Source organism: Vipera ursinii, assembly GCF_947247035.1.
Source record: "Vipera ursinii genome assembly, chromosome: 2".
Classification (NCBI taxonomy): Eukaryota; Metazoa; Chordata; class Lepidosauria; order Squamata; family Viperidae; genus Vipera; species Vipera ursinii.
This window is the reverse complement of record NC_139513.1, coordinates 200725155-200748563: the sequence shown is the minus strand read 5'-3', so window position 1 is coordinate 200748563 and position 23409 is coordinate 200725155. Positions and strand designations below refer to the sequence as shown.

At 41.4% G+C, this 23409-nt stretch overlaps 1 protein-coding gene across 5 annotated transcripts; it reads right to left on the bottom strand.

The window, feature by feature from the left end:
- Positions 1-992: 992 nt before the first annotated feature.
- CHRNA6 (cholinergic receptor nicotinic alpha 6 subunit) lies at positions 993-22044 on the bottom strand (the record flags this gene model as incomplete). 5 transcript variants are annotated; one of them, XM_083353745.1, is made up of 12 exons in its annotated part: positions 993-1351; positions 4190-4219; positions 9542-10529; positions 10624-10733; positions 12016-12060; positions 14974-15104; positions 16347-17406; positions 20390-20472; positions 21145-21211; positions 21565-21634; positions 21725-21825; positions 21905-22044. In XM_083353745.1, the coding sequence occupies 7 exons, from the start codon at positions 16456-16458 to the stop codon at positions 1328-1330; spliced, it is 1440 nt and encodes a 479-aa protein (XP_083209871.1). In that variant the 3' UTR covers positions 993-1327. The 5 variants fall into 5 exon arrangements, with proteins under 5 accessions (XP_083209871.1, XP_083209870.1, XP_083209869.1 ...); XM_083353744.1 differs by lacking the exon at positions 993-1351 and having other exon boundaries at positions 2886-4219; positions 16347-16578; positions 17270-17406; XM_083353743.1 differs by lacking the exon at positions 993-1351 and having other exon boundaries at positions 2886-4219.
- Between the last annotated feature and the right edge of the window lie 1365 nt (positions 22045-23409).

Here is a 23409-nt window from a genome sequence, read left to right as displayed (position 1 = left end):
GCCGGGGCTGCAGGCCATCAGCTGTTTGGCACTGGAGGTGCTGGGTGGCCTGATGTAGCACTCAGGGACGGTGCTGGAGGCCGTCAGCTGTTCAGCGCCAGAGACCACTGCCACGAGGAACACAGCTCTGGGTCGGGGTTCGGAGTAGCTCCAGGTGGGGGCTCAGCATGGACTGAGGCATGGCAACTGCAGGGAGGGGAATCCCCATGGCAGCTGTAGGGAGGGGAATCCCCGCGGCCTGTGGCTCCAAGCCGCAGGGGCGGGGTACAAAAGATGGGCGGTGACACCGTAGCAAGAGGGGGTTCTTACAGACACCGGCATCACTCCCAGTGACAGCACCTCTGAGTTCCAGCACCTTTTTTTTTTTTTTTTAGAAAATAAGCACTGTCTGCAAGTAAGACAATTCTTGCCCGTGCATCAAACTGTTGTATTATTCCTAGGAGTTTGAGGAAGAAACAATGTCACTATAAATTGATTCCTAACAGCCTGATATTATTTTTAAATTTTAGTAATAACTTGTCTAGAACTTTTACAGAAAATGCCAAATGATATACCAAGTTCTTAACTATTGGATGATTTTTTAAAAAATGAAAAATGACTGGAAAACTGTCACCCAATCTAATCACATACTCCAATATTACATGGCTGTACTTGTTGGACCTGTAAAATCTTGGCTTGTTATCCGATATATGTTCAGACCAACAGGATGCAATCTTGTTATACTCGTTGGGGAATTCTGGAGTTCAAATCCATGCATCTTAAAATAGCTGAAGTTTAAAAAAACAGACTTAAAAATGACATTCAAGCTTTTTCCCCCTGAACTTTTCAATCTCATCCTCCAAAAATGGAACCTGGTAACAGACATGCTCAAGGATTGTGCTTCCTCCGCAATAGACCATAGGCATTTTGTAGCATCAGTGCTTCTGCTCGTTGGACATCGACTTCATTGTGTAATGGAGACACAACTATTTTAAATAGCCACCCACGCTATCGTTAAAATTTATTTTTTATGAACTTTTAAGTTTCCAAAAGTGTATTCCATTGTAAAATATACAAACATGTTGCAAACAATCCAAGAAAGACTGTGCATATTGGAAGCAATGAAATCCAGATTCTCCCACTGTTTCAGCTTTGCTCATCAGATCTAGCAAGGAAGGCATGCTCTGGGTCCCTTCCATTTAAAGAGTGCTGTCTTGTTGAACACAGAAGTCATGACTTCTCTGTGGCAGTGTTTGCTTTGTGGAACCGTATCCCTGTGGAAATGCAGATAGTCCTGGTCCTTTTTAGACCTTCATAAAATTCTGAAACCCTGGCTGTTTCCAAGTTTTCAGGCCGGAAAGTCAGTCAAGTTCTGTTGATGTAATTTTATGATTGAAATGTATCGTTTACCTTGGGCTTTATGTACTGTTCATTTTAACTATTGGGTTTTTTAAAATCTAAGTAACCTGCTCAGAATCAACCATTGTGAAATGAGAGGCCATATAAATTATATAAACACTTAAAAAAATACATGGAGCATAATCATCTGGCCTGCTGCTAGGTTCTCTTGTATCCATAACATTTTAAGGGAGTTTGGACATCTCAGCGTAGGACTGAGAATTTTATGTGTAAGTATAATCAAACACTCAGGGCATTCTTTGTATATTTCATAGCTGAATTTCCAAAATACATCTAAAGTACTACAATAAGCAGAGAGATTGCCATCTTCACATTAATCATCTAAAAGAGCCATAGGATCAGCTTTTTGTTTTTCGGGTCTACTACAAGTTTACTAGTCTCTCAACATCTTCCAGCCAGAATAGAGTGCAACATAACAGCTCAAGGGGGTGAATAAAACTGAATAAAATTGAAGGAACATGATAGTTGCTATTGGGATGCAAGAACTGAAACTGGGATATGTATTTTTGAAAGTTATTTCATCCCACTACTGTAGGTAAGCTTTACCTAACCAGTCTGTGAAATGATGAGGTTTAGAATCTGGAGGGCACCAGATTTTTAAATCCATTTTTTCCCCTAACACAGTGTCTCCAGATCAGCTTGGGTAACTTTAGAAGGATTTGACTTCCACAATTCTGGGAGTTGAAGTCAACACATCTTAAAATTGCCCAGGTTGAGAAACATTGCTCCAGATATTTTGGGGCTACAACAATCAAGACTGGGCAACTATGTAAAAGCCACCCCAACTGAGAATTCTAAGTTGTAGGCTCAGCATGTCTTGAGGACACTAGGTTGGGAAAACACTGTTGTTCAGGAAAAACAAGTAGAGGTAGTCCTCAACTTGCAACCATTCAAAGTTACAACAGCACTGAAAAGAACGACTTATGCAGCATCTCATCATGGTCACATGATCAAAATTCGGACATTTGGCAGCCGACTCATTTTTATGACGGTTGCAGTGTCCCGAGGGGGGTCATGTGATCCCCTTTTGTGACCTTCTGACAAGCAAAATCAATGAAGAACACCAGATTTGCTTAACAAACGTGTTGCTAACTTAACACCTGCAGCGATTCACTTAACAACTGTGGCAAGAAATGTCATAAAATGGGCAAAGCTCACATGAGAACCGTCTCACTTAGCAACAGAAACTTTGGCCTCAGTTGTGGTCATAAGGTGAGGACTACCTGTATAATCATTCGGTGGTGGGGTGCCCCTCTAAATGGTGAGGAAGTACAAGAGAAAAATCAGCTGAGTTTACAATGTAGTTGGAATAATTTGTAAATCAAACAGATTATGGTATGGCAGGATTCAAAGAAAGGAAGTTGATCAGAAAAAAATATATATCTACGGTGCTGTAATTTCCTGTTTCTTTCAGAAAAGGGATTAGCTCTGCCGTTTTCTGTTACAATAGCTTGGACAGTCATCAAATAAGTACCTAAAGCATTACATTTAAATGTCTTTTATAAATGGTTTACTAAAAGCAAAATAGCAGCACAGCTATGCTTACAACAGTAGTATTTAATTCGTGTGAAATGTAGCAAATAATGTTTAGTAAACTTTCTGTTGTTGGTCAGGAATTATGCTATGAGTGACCCTCAGATACCATCAGAGAAACATCTGGTTATTCTCCTTCTCTGTTGTCCTTCAGATATAGTTAAGTGCACTGTCCATCAACCTGATCCTTTCCGGCTGTGTTTAAATTTCATCTCTCCCCCCCCGCCCCCCCAAATCAACATTAAAAATAGGGATGATGGGCTACAATCAAGCACGTTTGGAGTTTATCTAATTGAGGAAAATAGCATGATTTTAATTTGAAAGATAAGCATACAGAAAAAAACCCAGCTACTATTGATAACTTCACTAGACCGATCAGCAATCTATTCATTTTTTCTTTTCTTTTTATGACCCTGTAATCCTTCATTTCAAGGTGGCGTCAGGGAGACTGACTGGAGCTGAGCATTTACAGGCCGGATGGCCTTCCTGAGGTCTAGGCTTGCACCCTAATAGAGAAACATCTGTCACTGCCTAGGATTAAACTCTCAACTTTCTGAGTGGGATGCGAGAATCTTCACTTCTAGGCCACTGCATCACTCAGCAACCTATACATTTGTTACTTGCAAAATGAATGGCTTATGTATAAAGGATTTTTCTTTACAAGGAATGTTGGCAAACAGTTGTGAGCATTTGAACCGATGATTCTCTTCTGATTCATCTTGACCTACACTATATTATTCCTTCTATAAATGAAGCAAAAACCTATTCTTGTGCAAAGGATCAGGAATCTGAGCCGGTATGAATATTAATCTGCTGTTTATCTTAGAGATATGTACAATAGCAGATACTGTAACCAAGAATTTCTTAGCAGAAAAATCAGTGTAGGAAGGATTATCTGAGGAACATTTGAAAGCCACTATATTAACATAGATTTCTCCAATCTACCATCCTCCCAAAAGGTTGAGGTGGAACTCCATAGGTTTGGCTGGCTGTGGATAATGGGAGTTAGTCTACCCATCTGAAAGGCTGGCTTAATACATCGTAAAGTGATGAGAATACTTTTCTGGCTTGAGATGAAAGCTGATATTCTATAAATTGTTGCCAAAGTGTGGTTTGACTATAGTATTAAAAAGGATCATGCAAAATGTGGATTACCACCCATATATTATACATCTGCTATCAATGGTTGTAGGAATAATCCCGCTGTTCCAAATACACAGAGAATTATGAACACCCACAGAAATACTCTATCGATTACCATGGCGACATATTTCCAGTCATCTTCTACCTGCAATGCATAAGAAAATACATATTCAATTGAATTCATAAGATTTAACTGACACTATCTATTAAAATGACTCTGTGCTTCCTGAGATTTCTCAATTACTTTCCCCCCCCCAAAAAAGATACATTTAGAATCTTCAAACAGATTCATATGAAACATTTATTGGTGTAATCATAGGTCACAAGATAGAATCTTCATATATATTTGTTATACAATTACGTAATATTTTGGCATTATTTGTAAAGAAGCATTGGGCATGTTTTCTGCTGTCATTGTTCCAATTTCTCAATAAATTACAGAACATTTAATTTCTTTTACATAAGTATTAGGTTATTTCTACCTACAAAATGTTTCATTGATGAGAAACACAAAGCCTTGCATAATTATTAGCTACAAGTCTCACTATCTCTCATTTCGGGTTATGCTGCTGACAAGATCTGTTTGGTGCTATAATTCAACATCATCTATAAGATCAGCTGTTCCCATCCTTAGTTTAGACTTCTCTGCAGGTGAGCTTATTTCAGAGTTCTAAACAAGACTGGGCATCCTTTAGGTGTTTATTTATTTATTTATTTATTAATGGGACTTATATCCCGCCCTATCTCCCGAAGGACTCAGGGCGGCTAACAACAATAACATATAACAGAGATTAAGACAAAATTAAAATTAAAGTCATCTGTGCAATAAATTAAAATTAAAAATTAAAAATAAATTAAAAATTGTAAACATAATTAAAATGCCTGTCAGTCCAGGTCAGCCAGGTGGAAAAGGAGTGTTTTGAGGCCGTGGCGAAAGGACCGGAGATCTTGGGCCATCCGAAGCTCAGGGGGGAGCTGATTCCATAGGGCTGGCGCTCCCACAGAGAAGGCCCTTCCCCTGGGGTTCGCCAGCCGACATTGTCTAGCCGACGGTACCCTGAGGAGGCCTTCTCTGTGTGAGCGTACTGGGCGATGGGAATTTGTTCCCGGTAGCAGATGGTCCTGCAAGTATCCCGGGCCTAAGCCATGTAGGGCTTTAAAGGTAAGTACCAGCACCTTAAATCTCACCCGGAGGGCAACTGGTAACCAATGTGTTATAGTACAGCTCCTGTAAAATTGTCTCTCTGGTACATAAATCACTTTTTATAAATATATACTGTATATATATATATATATATATATATATATATATATATATATATATATATATATATATATATAGTCAACAATTATTTTTGTTGGTGACAGATCTTGACAAAAGTGGTCTTGGAGAACCATAAAAGTGAGAACTATTTTGAAGTCCAAACTTAACCAGCAAGTCAAAATCATATTCCTTTCCAAAACTAAAATAGAAATAATCCTTCTTTTTAATCCCTATCATGCCCTTGGCCTTCTATTCAATAAATATATAGTACAGTTAACATCTCTTCTTTTAGTGAACTGAGGACAGAAAGCCAAACGCTTTCCTTTCTGCACTAGGAGGTTTTCCACTAAAATTTATATTTGTTGAAGGCCCTTTTCTTTGAATCTCTGATTGCCATAGTTAACCCAGGCTTAGCTACAACACTGGAGTTTGGATCTTGTGTACGTGCTTGGCTATTTTTCAAAATATCTTCTATGTTTCTACACATCAGCACAGCCTATAGAGTTTAATAGACTTTCATTGATCAAATACCATCTTGGGATCAGGGCCTCTGTCCCAGAGCTTCTCCTTGTCTATTTAGAGCTTTATTGCCAAAGTCAGAGAGCCTCCCGACATGAAATATTTATACCTTTAAGTAACCAAAGCCATTAGCACAACCTCTGAAGTTCATTTTAAAAGCCATCATACCCTTTTGTAGCTCATGTAAACATACTGTCAAAAGTACTTTAACTAGCAAAATGCCCAGGAAAGGATATACTGTGCTGTCTCAGTGCGCACCATTAATTGGTTCCAGGTGGCACGATGTACTAAACATGAGGAGTGCAGGTGACCCTTAGTTTCCGCCTTGATTTCCACATCAGCGAACTTCCTAGCATGGCGACTTCTGGTCTATTCTCTGTGGCCATCCCCCTTTTCCTATTGCAGCATGTCAAGTACCAACAAACAATGAATACCAGGACAACATTTTCACATCAAAAATGCATCAAGTACCAAGTTCAAAGAGTTTTGAAGCAGTCAAGTACTCAGGTACCAGTGTACCTGACAATACTTGGCTAATTTGTCCCTTTCAACTATCTATCCATCTTTGCTCTTGATTAGCCTTCCTCAGCCTGTTGTCTTGAACTTCAGGTACTATAGCTGTTCTCTTGCTGCTAGAAACTCACAGATCAACAAATTTGGAGGGCATCTGGTTTGAGACAGCTGGGCATCTCTCAAATCCCCATAACTCAGTAGGAGGCCAATGCCAATCCTGGAACCACTAACCCTTCTTTCTCCTTCTTGCATTGTTGCCTGTTTAACTGTCTCCTTGAAAGGAATGAACTATGAAAGGAAGACGGAGCAAGAACCTTCACAGAGCTTTTATTTTGGCACCCCAAAAAGAAAGCATGGAGTAATTAAGCCACGAAAAGCCTGGCAAGGAGATACAAGCCCTCAGACCATCCTTCCATTCAATATTTTGCAAAGGGACTCTCAAATTCTTTCCTGGGTGCTCTATAGGCAGTTCGTTTCCCTTTTCTTGGTATTAGTTGTATTAGTCTAGCATTATCCTATGTCAGTCTGCATATAGCTAGATCAGTGTTTTTCAACCTTTTTTGGGCAAAGGCACACTTGTTTCATGAAAAAAATCACGAGGCACTCCACCGTTTTCCGTACCGTTGGACCTCCCCACGGTCGCTACACGAACGGTCGTAAGTCGAGGATGGCCTGTGTTCTCAAGGGGTTGGACTAGATGACCTCCAAGGTCCCTTCCAACTTCTTCTTCTTCTTCTTCTTCTTCTTCTTCTTCTTCTTCTTCTTCTTATTATTATTATTATTATTATTATTATTATTATTATTATTATTATTATTATTATTAGCCTCTTTATTTTATTTTATTTTATTTTGGGGCTTTTGTTTGTTTGTTTTTGCTGTGAAGGAAAAGGAAAGCTTGCATTTCTTTTTAATTTATCTTTCTGTATTTTCTTTTTTCTCTTCTTTTCTTTCTTCCTTCCTTTCCTCTCTTCCCTCCCTCTCTTTTCTTTCTTTATCTTCCTTCCTTCCTTTCTCTCTCCCACTTTCTTTCCCTCCCTCTCTCAATTTCTTGCTTTCTACTTGTTGTGGAAATTGGAAGCTACTTGCATTTCTTTTTAATTTTTCTTTCTGCATTTTTCTCCTTCATTTATTTTTCTTTCTTTCTCTCTTTCCTTCTTTCTTTCTTTTCTCTTTCTTTCTTTCTTTCGCTCTTTCTTTTCTATTTCTTTCTTTCTATCTTCCTTCCTTTCTTTCCTTCCTTTCTCTCTCCCACTTTCTTTCCCTCCCTCTCTCAATTTCTTGCTTTCTACTTGTTGTGGAAACTGGAAGCTACTTGCATTTCTTTTTAATTTTTCTTCCTGCTTTTTTCCTTCCTTCCTTCCTTCCTCCCTTCCTCTCTCTCTCTCTTTCTTTTCTATTCTCCTTTTTTTCTTTCTCCCTCCCTTTTCCCCTTCCCCCTTTCTCCTTTTTTTCCCTTCCTTTTTTCTTTCTTTCTCACCTTTACCATCAAAAGCACTTCACTCCAGAGGGGGGGGAAACCCCAAAGGTTTTTAATTGCTTTGGTCCAAAGGACATTTTATTATGCAACGTATCAAAAGGACAGGTTAAAAAAAATCAGCCATGTAATTTTTTAGACGCAAGCGAAGCCTCCAAGAGCGAAGCGGTCAGATCCCTCTATTTCGGGCTGGGGCAAGGGGTCGCGGCGAGCAAAGAAAGCGGAGCCAGGCAGCCGACCAGGCGGGAGTCTCGCATCCTCAGCCACGCGGGGAGTAAGGAGTAAGCGGCGCGTGCTGGGGAAGAAGAGCTTTTTCGAACGTTGCAGGCAACCAACCACGCGACAGCTCATGCGAGCCGGGCTGGCCGCCTGTCCGTCCTCTTCCGATAAGCGAGCTGGTCACCTCTCCCCAGCTTCTCTCTCTTCAGCAAGTGACCCTCCGAAGCCAGAGAAGGGGGCGGAGCTATGCTGCCGTGGAGCCCTGGTGCCTAGAGAGGTCGAGCCCACTTCTTTTCCCGGGCTTTTGCTTCCAGCGAAGTAGGGCCGTCAGCTTAGCCAAGACTCCAGTGTCCAGCGCTCCCCGCCAGAGAGTCTTGCAGCGCCGCTCCGCCCGCGGCTGTTCCTCCTCCTCCTCCTCCTCCACTCACCGCTGTCTCCTAGGTCAGTGTTTTTTCAATTTTTCCCACGGCACACCAGGCAACATCTCGCGGCACACTAGTGTGCCGCGGAACAGTGGTTGAAAAATACTGAGCTAGATCATAGCTATGGTTTTCCCTCGCCCTTACAATTGGAATGTAGAATCAATTGGTCTCTCTTTTCTACAACTGACTTTACTCTGCCATCAACTGTTAGACGAACGGTGCTAAGCAATGCAAGAGAAAGTTATGTCCTCTAATGGTAGAGGACATTTTGCGAAAAAGAAAAGAAAAGAAGGCTTCATCTTTAAGCCACAGTAATCTCCAGTGAAAACGTTCTTTTTTTCCCTCCTAAAGCTCTGGAGAACTTCTGTTGATCAGCTGAATCTCACTCAGGGCAATCCTTGAAATGGTGCCTCTGGTAACTGAGACACAGCTGGCATGTGGTCCCTTTTATCTTCCCTGTAGTCCTTTCTGCTGCTAGAGGAAACCGAAAACCAGAGAAAGAATGTTCTACCAATTTCACTTCTTCTAGCAGGACTTAACAATTCTGATGCTGCTTAAAGAGCTCCATTAGGCAGCCTCTTCCACATTCATGCTGCATCATTGCACCTCTCTAACTCTCAGGTGCAGGGTTTTTCCCCCCAACTAACTATTTTTTTTTAATTTTAATTCCATCTATATCCTGCCCTTCTCCAAAGACTCAGGGCGGCTTACAAGCTTAGCAGTAGCCTTCATTCTATGTATATGCCTGCTTATTAGGGCTTTCACACACACCCCAAGTGGCATTATTACAAAGTTAGCTTAATTGCCCCCAACAATCTGGGCCCTCATTTTACCTACCTCGGAAGGATGGAAGGCTGAGTCAACCTTGAGCCTGGTGGGATGTGAACCTGCACTAATTGCAGGCAGCTGGTGTTACTTAAGGAGGCATTAGCCCACTGCTCCACCAAGGCTCTAAACTAGGTTTTAGTTTTCTATCACATTTAGAGAAATGCTCTAAATTAGTACTGAAATCTTTGGAGCTAGAAATCAATCAATCTCGTTCTTCAGAGCTCTTACCTCTTTAGTTTCATTCTGACGCCTCATGTTTTCTGCGATGAACTGAACGCTGTTGATGACTTCCTTAACCTCTGGGGAATACTCGATTGATTCAGCCTCCCATTTGGCCGATTGGCAACTCTGTCTCCTTTTCTTCCTCACGGCTACGTCCTTGGAGTTGTCACAGTGGCAGCACTGGTGCTCCCCGAGGACTTTCACTTTTGCAAGCTCATCTGCCTTGGGCTTGCTGGGTTTAGTGGCGCTTCCTTTCACAGGTTTGGGGGGTTGGGAGTCAACATGTTTCTGTACGGGTCTCTTCATCATGAGAAATTTGGGCAGAAGACCAAGGAAGACCGTTTTGACCCAGTTGGGCATCGTATGCATAGTGGGAGTCCGGTAGTGGATATTCAGTACAAACACTGTTACCACAATAGAGAGTGTCACAAATATCATGGTGAATAGTAAGTATTCTCCCACCAGTGGGATGACCAAAGAAGTTGAGGGAATTGTCTCCGTGATTACCAGCAAGAAAACAGTCAGGGAAAGGAGGACAGAGATGCAAAGTGTTACTTTCTCCCCACAGTCAGATGGAAGGTAAAATACTAATACAGTCAGGAATGAAATGAACAGGCAAGGTATAATCAGATTAATGGTGTAAAACATGGGGAGCCTTCGGATATAAAAAGAGTAGGTTATATCCGTGTAGATTTCCTCACAGCAGTTGTACTTTATGTCATGTTTATAGCCAGAAGCATCCACGATTTCCCATTCATTGTTCTCCCAAAGGTCTTTCATATCTACTTTGGAACCGACAATCAAAAGATCTATCTTGGCTTTGTCATATGTCCATGATCCAAATTTTAGGGAGCAATTCTGGTGATCAAAGGGAAAGAAGGTAATATCCATGGGGCAGGAGCTTTTAAAAATGGCAGGTGGCGTCCAGGTGATGGTGCCATCGTATCTGAGAAGAGCTTTGGTTCGTCCTTCAACCTGGAAATCTCCAACAGCACTGCAGATGCAAGCACAAAGCAATCTTAAGCTGTACATTTCTAACTCAAAATAAACATGTTAATATGATTAAATATGATGATGAAGGTTCATACTTATTGTAAAGCACAATATCAGGTTTCCAAATTTTGTCTGATGGCACATGGATAAATTCGATTCCACCAAATTCCACTGGATTCCACTTCAATTTATAATCATTCCAAATCTAAAAAGAGAAATAATAAGTGTTCAATCCTACGATATACTGTACCTGTAAAGTGATTCTCATACTAAGGTTGTTACTGAGGTTGCCCTCAAGGTATTGCAACTGTGCCATCATCGTGACCATTGGGAGCCAAGAACTAACAACCTCAGGATTGCTACAATTTCTCTGCCCCTGAATTTAAATAATAGAACATAGAATAAAAGGGTTGGAAGGGACTTGGAGGTCTTCTAGCTCATGGCAGGAGATCCAATACCATTCTGGACAAATGGCTGTCCGATCTTATCTTGAAAACCTCCAATGATGGAGCACCCACAACTTCTGAGGGCAAGCCATTCCACTGATTAATTGTTCTCACTGCCAATAAATTTCTCCTTACTTCCAGGTTGGGTCTCTCTTTAATGATCTTCCACATTTCTTGTCCTGCTTCTAGGTGCTTTGGAGAATAAATTGACTCCCTCTTCTCTGTGATAGGCCCTCAAGTACTGGAGGACTGCTATCATATCAACCCTAGTCCTTCTCTTCATTAGATTAAGCATACCTAGTTCCTTCAGTCGTTCTCTTGGATTCATAAGATTGAAAATAAGTTTCAAGTTAATAACCCCCCCTTTTTTTTCTTCTGTAATAGCCCACTAAAATTATAATAAGGTCTCCATTTAACAGACTTTAGTTTAGTGGACTTTAGAGTTAATGGATCAAATCTTCTGGATAAGAAGTTATGTTGCCTCCACTAATGTCTTTGCTGCCTCTGAAAGTTCTCGCTTTTTGCTGTATCTGGTTTGTAAACTAGGGTGATGATTCTTACCCAAATGTTCCCAAGATCTGATATCCAATCTCTAAGGAGTTTCTTGCCTACAGTTCATTTTCAGGTGCATTTATGGTTACTGGAATACTTTCAATCATGGTGCTGGCCCTCAAACGCTCATTGCCTGTCTTGCCTCTTTTCCCTGGCTGTGATGTTAGTTCCCGCCCTCACTTTTTTTGGTTCTCATGTCATTCATCACTGAATAGACCTTTTACTTTAAGGGACACCCATTCCCCTTGTTCATCCATTAAATCAAGGGCTTAATATATTTAAGAAGAAATCAATGAGCTTTTGAAGTACTATGTGCGCTTTTGCTATAGATATACTATGCCCTGGAGCATCTCTAAATAGTTACCTGATTTTTTTCTCCATCCAAATCTCTTCTGAATGCCAATACCCACTGTGATCTCATCTCTAAAACCAGTGTGGCAATAAACACACACATACACTGACACACTGATGGCACAAAAATTTGCTTACATGTCGCAGCCAGAGATTTGTCTCCATGATCTGATTGACTTCATCCTGCAGACAAAAGGAGGCAAACCATTTATTTCTACAGACAGGTTATCTAGTTAACAAAGGTTAAAACCTCTTTCCAGTCAGCCTAAATAACTTTGAAAGGATTATGGGGACCTTTATGGAATAGAAATCCCGGTGGAAAAACATGTTGCCTTCAGATAATGTCTGTGGATGTCTGTAAATACTTTACTTACAACAATTGAAAACAAGAGGCTGAAAAAAAGTACTTATGAATATTGAGGTAGTTTTTGGCAATGCATATTTAAAAACCTACAGCCAGTGGTGGGATTCAGGCAGTCCACACCAGTTTGGCAGAACCGGTAGCTAATTTTCTGTTGCCCAGACCCAGAATGGACTTCCGGAAGTGGCATCCACATAGAGAACCAGTTGTCCTCATATTTGAATCCCACCACTGCCTACAGCCTTATTAATGTTTTTTTTCGAAAAGTACAGTCACATAAAGAAGATTGGTTGCATGCTCTAACATCTCTAGAGGCGATGGTTAAGCAGAATCCAGGAGAACTCCAAGGGGTAGCAGTAGGAGCATCAGTGAGGGTATGTTCAAAAAAGTCAAGTTGGTAATCAGTACAACACATGTAAAAAAGGAGTAGAACTTTGGTTGCTCTACAGCACGAGCGTGAAACTTGTCGTGCCACGTGAGGTGTCATGACGTATCACAACATTTTTTGCATTGCTGGAGCTGGAATGGGCGTGGCCTCCGTATGATGCAACTGGCCCACAGGCTGGCAGTTGGACACCCCTGCTCTACAGTGAAGAGCTATGGTGGTGCAGTGGTTAGAATGTAGTACTGCAGGCTAACTCACTGCTCACTTCAGGAGTTCGATTCTGAGTGGGTCAAGGTTGACACAGCCTTCCATCCTTCCGAGGTCAGTAAAATGAGGACCCAGATTGTTGGGGGCAAAACGCTGACTCTGTAAACTGCTTAGAGAGGGCTCTAAAACACTGTGAAGTGGTATATAAGTCTAATTGCTATTGGTATTGTATGGGTAGCATGTCCTCTCCTTATCTTTTTCCTGCTATTCCACTGCTTTCCTAGCGATCGGTCACCAAGCATTTGTATTCAACACAATTCTGTTTTTACCCCAATTGTGCACTGTACTACTCATTACATTCCAAACTAGCTCATCTGAAGTTGTCCATGGGAAATTTGTAGAAGATTAAGATGAGTGCCATCTTATTAACATTTAGGAACACCGTAAAAATAGTGGTCTTCTGCAGGAGAATCCCAAGTGGTGGAGAGTAATGATGGGATTTGAAGTGCGGCTTCAAGTAATTATTCTCTTATGTTTTTACAATTGTAAGGGATCTAGAGCTTTGAGAATAGATGTCATGCAAGTGATGGACTGCCTGAAGAAATAAATCCAGGATTTTTGCCAGGAGAAGAAGAAGAAGAAACATGATGGGAAGAACCAATGTTATCAGGTACAAAAGAAGCAGTTTTAAATGCACTCTAATACCCACATACAATGAAGCTCCGATATCAGTGCTGCTCATTCAAGCAGGATTCTGAGCCCATCATAATCTCAAGTGCCACAGGAGCTCAGAATACAGCGGCTTTTCTAATTATTTTGTTAATGACAGCAGCTTCTGATTAATGAAAAGCCTCCTGAACCAGTAAAAGATATACTGAAGAAGCATGACTACATAGGAACGTTGAGTCTCTGAATACTGATTTAGCAATAAGCAGAGAAGGAAGCTGAAATCTATTCCATCGTGCTGCCTTGATAATCATTTAAGCTCTACAGCCCTGGTTAGCGGCTGGTCTGCTAGTCAGAGAAATCCCAAGAAAGCATAGAATTTGCAGAGTGTCTATTTTTTGCTGAAAGATCTTTATGTATAACAGATCGTGATGGAAAGGCAATCAATAACCTGGGAGCTGCTAAGGCAAAGTCTTTACTACAGGAAACACCCTGAATGATCTGCTGAGAAGGAGGAAAACCTACATAAATGAACCCTTAGTAAGCTCTCCAACAAGAGGCATAAAGGTACTTGTCCAAAAGACAAATGGACTGGAAAAAACAAAACAAAACAAAACAAAAACAAAGTCCAATTATTTTTTGGAAAAGCAAGCACCTTTGGGACACACTGGAGATCCTTCCTCTCTTTTGGTTCCTGGTAACGAGCGATCTTTAATCATTTGCAAGGAATGTTTCTTACTTTTCCTGATATACACTATTTATAGCCACAGCCTATGGTGGGCTTTGTATAAAATGACAAAGCCCTTTTACCTCTATTTTAGGGAGGGAAGGCAGCCTGTCAGGTTTGCCACCTTCAGCATACTCCGCTGGCATCCTGCCATAAAATGCAGGGAGGAGGGAGATGGGGAGGTAGGAGGGGGAATGATAGGGTGACAGGAACCAGAGGTGTCAATCTGGAAGTGGCCGGCCGATTAAGGATGGAGCAGTGAGAAAGGAATGCAAAACTCCACCAAAGAGGTGCCAAACCTCAAAGCTGTCCCCAAAATATCTAGTTAGAAAGTCATTGGTCACTGGCAGATTGGTCAAGGGGGGGGAGGGCCAGGAGAGAGGAAAAAACACAGGCTTTGCACAGGAATCCAGCTTTGCTTATGCTGTAACCACTTGACTTTAGTAAAAATAACCCTTCATTTCAAAATGAAGACGAGGGTCTTTCTTTCCTAAATGTTCAAGTTGGACAAGCCTGACACAGCCTTTCACAGCCAAGATGTTTTAAATGTCCAAATGTTTTGTCTTGTTACAGATGCCTGCTCTACTACAGAGTTGCATACACACACAGGGTCCCTATTTTCGTAAGAATTTCTTGGGGGGGGGAATCTACAAGCGCTATCATTATTCCCTGAAGGGACCACCAGATGAAGGGTCTCTTTGCCAAAGACTGAAATGCGAGATTCTGCAGCCCTGCAAGCAATAACCTTACCACATTTGCAAGCTGAGTAATTGCCACTTCGAAATGCACCTTCACGGGATTGGATACATTTTCTACAGGTCTGATGTACTGGTTGTAACGGGAGAACAGTTTGCGAAACAGTCTTTCTTCTGATTTACTTGCTAAGCAACCTGTGTGGGAAAAGGAAATAAGAATATTAAGTCCTTCAAAGCAAGGTAAGGATGCTAGCTGTGGATATGCTAGCTGGGATAATGGAAATTTGGTCCAAAATATCCAGAGAACAGAGAGTGGGGGAAAAATTGATTTAGATTATATAAATCCCACTTATCCAGCTGTTTATAAAAGTATGATACTACTGCATGTGGTTTGCTACATTAATGAGATATTGGAACACTGCTATCAAGTCCCCCCTCGTCCTTCTCTTCATTAAACTGGACATACTCAATTCCAACAACCATTGCTTATATGTTTTAACCTCCAGTCCCCTGATCATCTTTGTTGCATGCACACATGTGCACCAACCAGCCACTTGCACGGGCTGGTTTTGAGTGGGCCATGGATTGGTAGTGGGCCGCAGCCTGGGTGTTGGGGACCCCTGCTCTAGAGAGTCTCCACATTTTATACAAGTGAACACAGCAGTTACTATGACAGCGATCTACTAAAACTGTGCAGTGGCAATGCTCTAATGTTTTATCCTATAGCCCTTGTGGGTTTAGCCCCAGATCGAAGTAGTGAAAAGAGAAATGATGAGATGAATCCATTCCACTGTGTCCTGAATAGAACCCAGTAGTATTCTGGAAATTGGCTTTTGTTGCCTGCAGAAAGGAAAAGAAAAGAGAGAAATCCTAAACTGACACATATCTATCGCTACTGTTTAAGCCGCTCTATGTATTTGTGTAAGCAATGTTAAGGTATAAAAATGCACATATATGGATTTTAAAAATATATATATGTGGTCTTAGTGCTCTGTTTCCAAGCCTTTTCTTACTTTCCATCACCATGAATTAATTCACTGCATGTGTGATTCAACCCTTGCTTATAAACAGAGCTTGGCTGGTTTTGAAGCCCCCCCCCCAAAATTGTTTTTAATTATTCTCTGACTTTTTCTCCTTTTTCCTCTGCTTTACAAAGCAGCATCAGCAAACTCTAGAGTGCATCATTTCATTATTTTTCCAGTCACTTGAAGTAGAAAGGTTTTACTCCTAACCCCAAATAGCCCCTCAGTTACACAACAAAACAGTGCGAGGAAGCCCTTAAAGTTCTGCTTCTGATTTAGCTACCTTTGATCTGATTTGTTTTTTTTAAAAAACAACAACCAACAACCTTATTTAGCTAGTTATGACAGAAAAGGGTGGAGGAGGTCAGAGGAAAGACAGAGAGGACAGACTCCTGAAGCAAAACACATCCCAAAACTGCTTCAGTACTATAATTGGTAGATATTTTTTCCCCCCGGTTGGCTGATATGCAGTGCAAGAAAAACAGCAAAACTGAAGAAATCAGACAGTCACGTTGCATATTACGGACAGTGTGGGCAAACTCAGGATGATACCATTTGGCTGTCTGTCAGAGCTGGTGCAGTGGAAGCAGAAGAGAGATCAGCAACAGGACCGTTCAATTTTGTTCAACTTCTGTTTTCTGCTAGGAAGGGTGGATAAGCAGCACTTTAATTCAGCAAGGGGAAAGGTATAAAGGAAACATATTTAGCCACAGAATAGCTGAATAAAGTAATTCTTCCCTCTCAATACTGAACTGGGCATTTTGGGGGGGAAAAGGATATTCAAGTTTCGAGGGGTAGACAAGACTATAGGACAAAAGAGCCAGAAAACCATGTAACAACTGTAGAGTGTGGCGACGGTTCTCAATACAGAAACTGAATTTTAAGACATCTGGATTTCAGTTCCCAGAATTCCCCAGGCAACCTCATAGAAGAGGGAGTTATTGTAAGATTTGTAAATAGATCCTATGGGGGTGGGGGAGACACAAGGAGATACGTACAATCCCTCCCAAAAACAGACCTAGCAAGGTTGAGCATTTTTGGTATTTATGAAATTTTGAGTGACTTTCGGGGGAAAGCAACAACCAGGGGGAATGGAATGAAGTATCCTAGTTGAAAATATGGATGATTCCATATGAAGATATTTCAGGGGAATGCCCTGTAAGAACTATAACTATACACTATACATCAGGCATGTCAAACGGATGCATCACGCCGAAACCACACCCACCCCATTGCTGGCAATGGGGGAAAAGTCCTGATACATCACACAACGTCACATGACATTGCAAGTTCAACATGTCTGCTATACATTATAACTATATACTATACATATGTTAAGGGGATGCGGTGGCTCAGTGGGTTAGGATGCTGAGCTTGTTGATCAGAAGGTCGGCAGTTTGGCGGGTTGAATCCCGAGTGCCACGTAGCAGAGTGAGCGCCTGTTACTCATCCCAGCTTCTGCCAACCTAGGAGTTCGAAAGCATGTAAAAAATGCAAGTAGAAAACTAGGGACCACTACGGTGGAAAGGTAACAGCATTCCGTGCGCCTTTGGCGTCTAGTCATGCCAGCCACATGACCATGGAGACGTCCTCAGACAAGCACTGGCTCTTCGGCTTTGAAACGGAGATGAGCACCGGCCCCTAGAGTTGGAAATGACTAGCACGCATGTGCAGGGGAACCTTTACCTTTTATACATATGTATGTTTAAATGTGTTTAATGTATGTGTACACTTTGAGAGCAAGCAACTAAATTTCATTTTTAATGTGTGCCATTGTGCCCACAGTACAAAATGATAATAAAGTCTGTCTATCTATCTATCTATCTATCTATCTATCTATCTATCTATCTATCTATCTATCTATCTATCTATCTATCTATCTCTACAGTAGTTATTCATTGTGTAGTTATTGCTTTACATAGATGACACGGTCACTGTTCATGCTTCTTTCCCACTAAGTTAGTTTTCTTAGAAATACATATGCTAAGGCAGTGCTTGAAAAAGTAGGACAACATCAGCTGGAAATCCCAGCATGTGATTATCTCCTGCTTTAGTCAAACTGACTTACTCCTTTACGTTCTAAAAACAGTAGCTAAGACAATCATCAAATATATTCACCACAGTCATGCCTAAGCAGCAAAATCAGGATCTATCTTATCTGTATGCTCTTTTTGGTTGTGAGGCCAGGAGGGCAGTGCTGAACCCTGGAATACTTAAGCTCTTACAGTTTCCCTTCTGGTCTGACAGACTTCTGAAATGATTGACCTGATTTGCTTCTGGGCCTCTTACAGAGAAGCTTGGTTGGTAGCTGTGTGTTGCCTATCTTATGAATAGAATATGAAGGCTGATGGGTATTGATTTAACAAGATGTAATGGTATCTGGGAATGACCTTGGTAGACAGTGGGAAGAGTCACAGTCAGGAGAAGGGTCTGAGAAGCTGAGCGGCACAAAAGGAATGTGGGTGTGGCAAAGAACTCAGAAGGGAGTCTAAGTTTTGTGTCTTGGGTTTTGAATTCTAAAGAACCTGGGAAGAAATGTACTACCAGACTTAAAATAAACAGAACAGAATAACTGTGTTGGAAGGGACCTTGGAGGACTTCTAATCCAATCGCCTGCTCAAGCAAGAGACCCTACACCATTTCAGACAAATGGCTCTTTGGTCTCTTCTTAAAAGCCTCCAGCCATGGGGCACCCACAACTTTTGAAGGCAAACCATTCTACCGGTTGATTGTTTTCTTAGGAAATTTCTCCTTAGTTCTAGGTTGCTTCTCTCCTTGATTAGTTTCCATCTGTTGTTTCTTGTCTTGCCTTCTGGTGCTTTGAAGAATAGGTTGAGCCCCTCATTTTTATGGCAGTCCTTCAAATATCGGAACATTGCTATTATGTCTCCCCTAGTCCTTCTTTTCACTAGACTGGACATACCCAATTCCTGCAACTGTTCTTCATATGTTTTAGCCTCCAGCCCCCTAAATCATTCTTGCTGCTCTTCTCTGTACTCTTTCCAGAGTCTCAACATTTTTTCTACATTATGGTGGCCAAAACTGGATGCAATATTCCAAGCGTTGCTTTACTAAGGCTTATAGGTTTGTAAACGTATGATGGTGAAATTTTGACCTTAAAAAAAAGCAAGACAGGAAGAAAATCAACTCATTTGAGTTGTGCTATTGCAGAAGGCTCCTGAATAGTCCTTGGACAGTAGAAGTGACCAACAAACATGTACTGGAGCATGTTAGCACCACATGTGTCACGGGAAGGAAAAATCACAAAACTGCATCTCACTTACTTTGGCCATGTCATGCAGGGGAATTTACTGGAGAAAACAGTCATTTTTGGAAGAGAGTTATGGAAATTCTCAGTCATCCAGGTCATGGTTATCCCAAAGGTGCTTTTTCAGGAGGCAACTGGACTTTCTTGTTTTTCTTTGAAGATGTTTCCCTTCTCATCCGAGAAGCTTTTTCAGCTCCATCCAGGAAGAGCTGAAGAAGCTTCTTGGATGAGAAGCGAAATGTCTTCAAAGAAAAACAAGAAAGTCCACTTGTCTCCTGAAAAAGTACCTTCAGGACATGTTTGGAAGAGCTAGCTGGCTAGGGATTTCCAGGAGTTGAAGTCCACACGTCTTAAAGTTCCCAAGAGAGAGAAACACTGGTCTACATGCTCAGACCCAGCAGCATCAGGTATAGCTGTGCAAAGTCTGTGGAAACTTCAGGGAGATGATCTCAGTTCTATGTTTGCATTAAAGGGGAGGGAGGCAAGCTACTTGCCTAGCACTACCATGCCTCTGGTTCAACAGAGTACAAGAGTTAACAGTTCTCCCATTAAGCACTTCATCTGCTCACTTCTGTATTTTACTTTCTTGTTAAAAACACAAAGACAGGGGAGATTTTTCCTCTATTTGTCCACTGGCTGTTCTTGACAAAAGGACAAGAACTAAAACAAACAGTTTCCCCTATGTTGTTCTAGATCACAGGTCTGCAACCTGTGGCTCCGGAGCCGCATGCGGCTCTTTCAGCCATCTCCTGCGGCTCCCAGTCCTCTGCCATGTGCAGTCCAAAAAAATAAAAAAGTTCAATCAAATCAAATATGCAGGGTAGGTGCATATCTCTCCTTGGCTCCACTTTTCAGTCAAACCCTGTTCTGCGCATGCGTGCATGTACGCACATGTGTACACATTTTTTGCGGCTCCCAGTTTTTCCTTTTGTGAGGGAACCGGTTCCGAGTGGCTCTTTCACTGTTTCAGGTTGCTGACCCCTGTTCTAGATCAATGGCTGGACAAGTGACTGATTGTGAGCATGTGTATAAGCAGTGTTGCCATGTGTTTGTTTGTGTTTTTTACATCCAGCTTTCTCACATTTTAAAAGGTTGCCTAATTTGACCAAATTGAATAGGCATTTTCCCCTTCCCCGCCCCTCAATCACCATCCCTCAACAACAGAAAACTTTCCTGCTTACAATGTTGTTGTCAGACTTTTTAAAGACACGGGCTAGTAAAATCTTGGCAGCCGTAGCTGCAACAAGGGCCTTATTCTTTCGATCTAGAAAAATAAAAAAATAAAAATGGACAGCTGTCACATTTTGCTTATCGAGTCTGCCACGGCTTTGGGATCAAACTGGAACATTTGGGTATGGGGGTGGGTCTCTTAATCCTTGTGTCTAGCAATCTCCACTCCTTGTAATCATTCACAAAGTGGCATTTTCAGCCAGATGTCTCACTACTTTACTCAGAAGTAAATTCCACTGAATTCCATAGGATTTATGCCCGAATCAGCCACTGTCCAAACAGATCATTCTTCAAGTCAATATGCATAGTACAAATAGAACAGAAGTCAACAGACTAACAGTGCCTTCTAGTATAATACGATTTCTTCTGAAATAGTTCACAATTTATACTTTATTACAGTAAACATAATACTTTTTTCACTTAAATTGCAGCAAAGCCAGGAAAGCCCACGTATACTTTCTCAAGGACGAAAAACAAGTATTTTTTTTTCCTTTGGTAACAAAAGAGTCTTAACAATATGTGGGTCACCCTACTTAACAAGGTTTCAGATATAAAAGCATATGGAAACGCTTTCTTTCCAGATGCATGCAATAAGGGTGAAAAGGGCTTAACCCAAATTACAAAAGGTGTCACCAGCAAGGGATGGCTGGGGAGGGAAGACTGCCAGAAAGATGGAGAAAAATAAAACAAAATAAAAGGGACTTACCTGGGAGGAGGAAAAGGTTCACAGGCCCCCTTAAATGGAAAGTGAAATAAAGAAGCGCCAACCATTTCTGCAGAAACATTGTTGAAAGAGTGAGAGGGCGATTTCTCTCAACAGAACAACAACAAAAAATGCTCTGAGGATTGAAACAAAAGGGCCAGGAAGGGAATAAGACCCTCAGATCTTCAGCGCTGCAGTGGCTGTTTCAATTTTGCATCTAGTGCTGCAGTCCTACCCAGAACAGTGGCTTTCAATAATGCAACATCCTTCAGAGGAGAGGGGGAAAAAATCTTCCAGGGATGGGAGAGTTTAACTAGCTTGAAGGCAAAATTGACTGATGACTCCTCACATTTCAAAGAGGTTTGTGTGGGCTATGTATGAAAGACTATGTGCTGCAGAAAGATCCGTGTAGAGGAGACACACCGTTTAGTATAGTGTAAAATGCATATCCCAGGTAACTGCCCTGTCTCTCAGGCTGTGCTGCAGTGAGGATCTGAAAGAGAAATGTAGCTTTGAAGCTCTTTCTATTCCCCCCCCCACGTTGTGTACAGAAATCTTTGAAATTGCAAGTGGATTGTCATACTTGTCTCCTGGTTGTCTTGGCTCAGATGCGTGACAGGCTGAAATCAAAGCAAGAGTGAAGCTTATCTGAGCAAGAACCTCAAGGCGTGTTTGCCTATGGACCTATTAAGAAAAGTAACAACTATGTACATGGCCTGTCTGAAGTGGAGAGAAATCCTATTCATTATACTGATGTCCTCACCTTATCTTCAAATGGGATTTCCACTTGACTGATTTATATCTCATCTTTGTTTGTACATTTCAAGGCAGCAGACCAAAATGCTCCCACCTCCTATTTTATCCATAGAAACTCTCCAAATTGATTCAGGCTGAGAAAAAAATGAATGGCCTAGAGTCAATCAACTGGCTTTCATGCCAAAGGGAAGACTCAAATTCAGTCTCCCAGTCTAGTATTTTGATACCCAGTAATGGACAAAGTTAAAGCTAAACACTTAACAACTTAAAGCTACACACACTCCATTCCACTTTCAGCTTGATCCAGGTATGGCTTTGACATCTGTTGCAAAATACGCTTAGATTAGAAGAGCCCAGTGCACATATTCAGGGGAGGTGGAGAGAGAGAGAGAGAGAGAGAGAGAGAGAGAGAGAGAGAGAGAGAGAGAGAGAGGGAGGGAGGGAGGGAGGGAGGGAGGGAGGGAGAGAGGGAGGGAGGGAGGGAGGGAGGGAGGGAGGGAGGGAGAGATGTTCCCTGTTGAATGAGGTCCAGCACGAGCCCAAAAGCTTGGAATATATAAACCTTTGGTCCCATTGACTGACTCAGATTGGATTCTGCAACATTGTCCTGGGACAAGTATGTTTACCTTCATTCACAATGGACAAACTCTGGTTCTTGGAGTTCCAAGAAACTCTCTTACTAATTTCAGAATATCCTCCTGCAAATGACTGATTCAGATTTTTAACAAGAATGATCTGCCCCTTCTCCTTGGGTAAGGAAAGAATGAAAAAGATTAGAAAAAGAAAAATAATGACACCCCCCACACACACACACCCTTTCACCTTCAGCTGTTGTTCATGACTGTCAATCATTTTATTGATTGATTGATTGATTTAATTGACTGCCAATCTCAGCCTAGTGACTTCGGTGGCTAACAATACATAAAGACAGACAAAGAGAGCAAAATCAAATAAATGCAGTACAATACAATGCAGCCATGCCCTTAAATAATACTTGCCTTGACACCTAATTAAAAAATAGGTACTGGGCTCAACTAATATCTTTGCCTTAGTGACAGGGAGGAAACACCAGGATCAGGGCTATTCAACTCTCAGGGAGATTTTATCTACCACAATCCTTGATTAATCCTCTTGATCAACTTTATAACGTTTCAAAGAGAGATAAAATACAGAGTAACATTAAAGGAAAAATTAGGAGAGAAGAAAAATGTAAAAAGTGACCAGGAGAAAAAAAAGACTTCCAACTTCCTTCAGTTCAGATATAAATATACAGTAGAATAACCTCTTATTCTAAGTTGAAACAAAAATACAGAAACCAACATATGGTAATTTTTAAATCTGACCCAGGAACAGACCAAGACATTTTGCTGCTTGGATCTTGCTCCTCCCCACCAAGGTTTTAGATCAGGGGTCTTCAAACTTGGCCCTTTTATGACTTGTGGACTTCAACTCCCAGAATTCCTCAGACAGGCACGCTGGCTGAGGAATTCTGGGAGTTGAAGTCCACAAGTC